Source organism: Argentina silus (genome assembly GCF_951799395.1).
Source record: "Argentina silus genome assembly, chromosome: 6".
NCBI classification, from domain to species: domain Eukaryota; kingdom Metazoa; phylum Chordata; class Actinopteri; order Argentiniformes; family Argentinidae; genus Argentina; species Argentina silus.
The window spans coordinates 3,213,002-3,219,001 of record NC_139660.1 but is presented as its reverse complement, the minus strand read 5'-3'; the positions used below and the strand labels follow the sequence as shown (position 1 = coordinate 3,219,001).

The following is a 6,000-nucleotide window of genomic DNA, read 5'->3' as shown; positions in this document are numbered from 1 at the left end:
CAATGAGCCCGTCCTCCGATTTCTGCCTCCGCCAGCCTCCCCTGGCCTACAGTGCACATCCAGACAGAGCGCATCGGAGCGGAGCAGCAACTTTGACCCCTGCTGTAGGCCTGTATATGATATATCTGTATAGATCTAAAAATAGACAGATATATCTGTCTGCCTGGGGTCGTCTCCAGCCTGAGGTTCATCTCAACACCTGTTAGGGCCGGGTTCTTTACACAGAGATAGATGGATATGAAATCCTTATCATTGGGTGTTTTTTTTTCAACGACAGCGGTGGCAGGCTTTTGTTCCAACCCAGTGCTTACTTAATTACACACCTGTTTCAACTCAACTCACGAATCAGGGTTTGGTAATACTGGGCTGGGGCAAAAGCAGCCTTCATGCCCTATGGGTTTCTAGGACTGGGATTGAAGAACATTAACCTAACCTACCAGGGGGCACAGTAATGTACTGTAGTGGATGGTAAACCCAAGTAAACCAAGTTTACCCACCTTTTTATTAGGCTAAATAGGTTATTAACCAAGTTTACCCACCTTTTCTACTAGATCAATGTTATGTGCATTAGGGTTTGGGGTTTACCCACCAAGGGTTTTATTGTACTCCGACATCCCCGGGTGTATAGTCTGTCTGTGGCCATCGTCTGTGGTATGACACGTCTACAACGCCATCGTAATCCACTGCCTGGTGTAATAAGGAGTTGTTGTGTGTGTTCTGCAGGAGTTTGTGATGGGGATCAAGGAGATGCCTCGCCTGGCCCGCTTCATCCCCAAGATCATGCTGGCCATCACTGTGACTGCGTGTGACGAAGTGTACCGGAAGATCGCCTGCTGGCTCAACGACATGGGTGAGACGGCGGAGGCGCCTCGCTCACTTCTACGAGGCAGAAGGCCTGGGTTAAGAGGGTGTTTGGCCAGCTTTAGAGCTGGAGAGCTACACACACATCAGAGCTGGATGGATGTGTAGTGTGTACAGTACCAGTCTAAAGTTTGGACACGCCTTGCCAAGAGTGTGCAAAGCTGTCATCGAAGCAAACGGTGGCTACTTTGAAGAATATAAAATATAAAACATATTCTGGTTTGTTTAACGCTTTTTTGTTTACTACATAATTCCATATGTGTTCCTTCATAGTTTTGATGTCTTCAATATTAATCTACAATGTCGAAAATAATAAAAAATAAAGAAAAACCATTGAATGGGAAGGTGTGTCCAAACCTTTGACTGGTACTGTATAATCAGTGGGGACGACGGTGAGGCTAACACGGCGCGTTGTGTTGTCTTCCCGCAGAAAACTACAGACTCCAGAGTGCCTATGAGAAAAATCTCATCATCAAAATGGTTCTTGTAAGTGAAAATCCATCGAGTGTTTTTCCATTTGATGTGGAAATGTAACACGTTTTGGATTCACACAAGTAATGACTGAAATAATGGATTCGAACCAATTCAAACTTTCATTCCAATTGGTTTTCCGATACTTAAATTCCTTTCCCTTCTTTTCTTGCAGTTTCAGTTTGTAAATTCTTATCTCAGCCTTTTCTACATTGGATTCTACCTCAAAGACATGGAGCGGCTGAAAGAGGTAGGACGTTCCCAGACCCCAGCACCTCTCCCTCTGTCATTCACTCTTTCATTTCATTTCATTTCATTTCTAAAAACCCGTTTCACCTCTGCAGTCTTTCATGACCCCTCTCCCCTCACATGGTGTTGTTCTCTCTCCATTCTGTCCATTCCTCCGTCCGTCTATCTCCCTCTCTTCCCTCTCTCCCTCTCTCTCTGTGGGTGTGTTAAAGCTGTTGCTGGTGTTCTCACTGGCCCAGAGCCTTCTGAGGCAGATGAAGGACAATCTGCTGCCCTTCCTCTTCCTCAAGATCCAACTCCTCTTCGTCGCTCTACCCCGGGCCTACAAGACCAGCTTCTGGTCCAAAGTACGCCCCTCTGTTAGGGTTAGGGTTAGGGTTCAGGGTGAGAGGTCAAACCCAGACCACCCTCCCCCCCTGACCTGAGTCAGTCACGTGTCATATGTGTTCTGTTTCAGTTGGGCTGTAGATGGTAGCGTTACCGTGCATATGCTGCCATTCGTTGCCGGCTTTGAACGTTTCTTGTTTGTGGAAATCTGTGTTTTTTTCTGCCATACAACTGCTAAATGTTCAAAAGGTATTCGTGACGAGGCGTCACTAACTGGTGGAAGTAGTATAGTGTAGTCTAGTTCACGGCTTGGCCTAATTCAGTTGTTTACCTGTCTCATGATCGACTGACCCAATCGCATTCCTGTATGAATGCTGTGTCTGTTTCCAAATGTTCCACAGTTGGTTAATTGCTTGTTTCATTTGTTTCTCCGTGAGAATGTTTGATGATGGAACATTTTTCATGTCTTTTAAGTAGTGTTATATTTCATATAGACTGCATCTGACTTACACATAGACGGCATCAGACTTAATGTCCTGGTGGATTTAAACAGTTGTCGATTGGGGCTTGTGCTGTCTCTCTCTCTCTCTCTCTCTCTTTCTCTCTCTTTCTCTCTCTCTCTCTCTCTCTCTCTCACTATCCGTCATGCTCTCTGTCACTCTCCCTCTCCCTCTGTCCATCACCCTCACCCTTTCCTGCTCTCCTGGTGTGTTTTGCTTGACATCTTTCATCGTTTCCCCGTGGTGTTGGAAGCACTCACCAGCAGCTATATCCAGCACATACATACATCACACTGACACAATGTGTCTGATCTTGCTTTGTGTGGCAGTTCAAAGGCCTGCTCAAAGTTGACCTACCTCTGGTGAAAAGGGATAAGCACGCTTGAACCTCAATGCATCAGAAACCTGTCCTATGTCTAATAATCATATTAAGTGCATATTATTTCTGTGTCGATTCTGTACAGTTTTCTTCTTCCATGGTATGTCTTCCCCTACACTTGTTTGTGTATAGTTGTGTGAATCGGAAAAATATTCTCTACATGTGCGCCCCTGAAGTAAAGCTCTGTGTGGGGCTCGATGTAAACCGACTAATTTGCCGGTCGTCAATGACGACCGCGAATGATGTGCCGCTGCTGTATCTGTAGTTTGCGCTTCGTCACGGTTTGCAGTGAGATGCCGCCGCCTATCTGTCTGCGTGCCCTGGCCTCACCTCCGAGGCCACAGCGCTGTGTTCAGTGTTCTGTGTGACAGCATTCTTGTCTGGTGGTTTTCACGGTTGTGATTTTCGCACAGTTGGCTGAGCTGTTACACCGTGTGTGGAGTGAACGTGCCAGTATTTGAATGGGTGTGAACCGCTTGTGGTTTTCAGCTGATACCGCTTGTGGTTTTCAGTCCAGGTTGTTGTCCACCGTTTTTTGATGACTTTCCCATTGTTTCGTAACCCTGAAGTTCCACAGCGTGCTGTAGGTATCTGATCACGTACAAATCATGGCGTAGGCCGACCCAAACAATCCAGTGAGTCGTGTGTTATTGAAGCGCCCCTCACTGATTGGTTGTGGTCATACCCCTCTGCCCTGAGTGACCCCGCCCCTCTCCTCCCCGTCAGATGCTGGCCACTCTGCTCATCATCCGCCAGTTCCTCCAGAACATAAAGGAGGTGCTGCAGCCTTACCTGTACGAGCGCCACAAGCTGGGGGAGCTCACACTGCGCGGCGTCTGGGACCTGCTGGTGTCGGCACTGCTCAAATACGGACGACTGGCCGCAGGAAAGGCCCAGGCTTCTCCCACCGACCAGGCCATGCCGGGCCCGGGCCTGAGGGGGACCAGACCTGGGGTGGGTCTGCCAGAGCGCAGGTAAGGCTAATGTTACACCACAGTGTGTCAGTGACCATCATTAGCCTCTTGAGCAGATTGGCTTATTGCATATCAGTCAAATTAGGCATATGTGGATGTGAATGTCCACATATATGAATTTTATGAATAATGTACTACCTTCAGACCTGCATGCATCTGTGCTTGATTGTGTTTGCCTGGTGCAATTGAACCAATGGAATAGTCCCAAAAGGGCCCCGCCCATCCAGCAGTCCAGGCAAGAAAAAAAAGAAAAAAAAAGTTTTTTTTAGTGGGGCAGTCCCACTCCTATGATTTTTATTTTTATTGGATAGAAATAGTGAAGAAAGACAAGGAGGAAAGTAAGGAGAGGGTATGTCAGCAGGGCATGGACCAGATTCAAACCCATGCCGACATGGGCATACGTGTGCACTGTAGGCCGTGGTGCTAGACCACTGGACCACCATAGCTATTTGACCCCCGGGTCTGACTGCCTCTGCTCTTCTCTGTGTCCCCCAGGGAGAAGAAGTGTCTCAACGGGGGGTGCGGGGTGCCGGACGAGGAAGACGGGGAGAGGGACGAAGGGGACAGCGGCAGGTTCAGCGAAGGGGAGAACGAGGAGGAGAGCCTCATCGACTGCGGCCTGAAGCTGAGGAAGGTCAGCTTCATCGAGAAGAGGGACAGAAAGCCCACCGGAGCCGGCTCCCCCCAAATGGAGGACAGTTTCCTGGATGAAGGGAGCCCCACCATGGTGGAGAAGGGGATGGACCCGGCCTCCGTGTTTGAAATGTGCGATGACGACGATGACAACGTGGTCCCGGATTCGAAGGAGATGGGAGGAGGAGGAGGAGGCGGGGGGGCGGGCGAGAACATGGCTGCCGCCCCGCTGCCTTCTGGGCTGGAGAGCACCGTGTTGCCGCGCCACCGCAAGAGGGGGAGGAGCCTAGAGAGGATGGATTCTAAGGCCAAGAGGGAGTCGTGGATCGACCCTCCGGAGCAGCAGGAGAGCAACACGCTCACACAGGCGGACATAGAGAGCTGCATGCAGACCTACGAGGTAGGAGGCTGTCATTCAGTCTGATGGTTGTAATGCAGCAAGTCGTGACAAGGGCCTTACCTATGAGGCTCATGTAAGCCTAAGGGCTTCATATTGTAAAACCTAACTCTGTCAGTAAATCTTATCACGCACTCTGGTGGTAATGCATTCATGTACAGTCGTGATCTTCACAAAGTTGAAATGGGTTCTACATTGTAAGCCTAATCCTCCTCTCAGGCAATCTTTGCAACACGAGCCATGTAGACTAACTATCAATACATTTCAATGTCAACACTGAAACAGCATTAAATATCAGAATAAACAGAATCAAACTATCTCAGTCAGAGTCACTACCTGTAGCTCAATAGACTATCCCAAACACTTGCTTTTCATTCAGCATGCAAATCAATACAATCTGAATGATTCTGTCAACTCTCTAATTAATTTATTTGGTAACCAGAATGTTACTACCCCGATGAATCTGGTAACTACAGATAAAGATGTAACGGCTGCATGTTGACAAAATTTACTTTTTGTTATTACTGTGTAATAACAGTTAATTACATGTAATAACACCAATACATTAGAATTCAATGTTATAGTCAGTGTTACTTGTGTAACCGTGCTGAGATTTGACACCATGCTACACCCTCCACTCCCCAAAACAACTGTCAGCACCACTAAACCATAAAAGCTCAGCTGTCAGTGTTCGGGACGACAGATCTCAGGCCAGAGAAAACCACCACTAACTGACCTCAGCCCACGTGCAACCGAAGGGAAAACATCATGTGTTTTTTGTCCCTCCCAGGACACCTTCCAGGACTACCAGGAGATGTTTGTCCAGTTCGGCTACGTGGTGCTCTTCTCCTCCGCCTTCCCATTGGCTGCCATGTGCGCCCTCATCAACAACATCATCGAGATCCGCAGCGACGCCTTCAAGCTGTGCACGGGCCTGCAGAGGCCCTTCGGACAGAGGGTGGAGAGCATCGGCCAATGGCAGACGGCCATGGAGGCCATGGGCCTGATCGCCATCATAGTGAACTGTTACCTGATTGGCCAGTGCGGCCAGCTGCAGCGCCTCTTCCCCTGGCTCAGCCCTGAGATGGCCATCATCTCCATCGTCATCCTGGAGGTACCAGTATGCTCCAGACCAGTAGGGGCACTGTCTATAAACACTGTCTATAAGCACTGTTTATAAACACTGTCTATAAACACCGTCTATAAACA

The 6,000-nt window shown here is 48.5% G+C and overlaps 1 protein-coding gene across 1 annotated transcript in view; it reads left to right on the top strand.

The window, feature by feature from the left end:
* ano8b (anoctamin 8b) overlaps window positions 1-6,000 on the top strand; it is a 35,659-nt gene that overhangs the window by 24,486 nt on the left and 5,173 nt on the right. Inside the window, exons 10-16 of the mRNA XM_083671393.1 lie at window positions 724-850; window positions 1,292-1,347; window positions 1,508-1,582; window positions 1,794-1,928; window positions 3,514-3,761; window positions 4,257-4,794; window positions 5,582-5,905. Coding sequence (XP_083527519.1) covers window positions 724-850; window positions 1,292-1,347; window positions 1,508-1,582; window positions 1,794-1,928; window positions 3,514-3,761; window positions 4,257-4,794; window positions 5,582-5,905 — 1,503 coding nt within the window. The remainder of the gene's footprint in view (window positions 1-723; window positions 851-1,291; window positions 1,348-1,507; window positions 1,583-1,793; window positions 1,929-3,513; window positions 3,762-4,256; window positions 4,795-5,581; window positions 5,906-6,000) is intronic.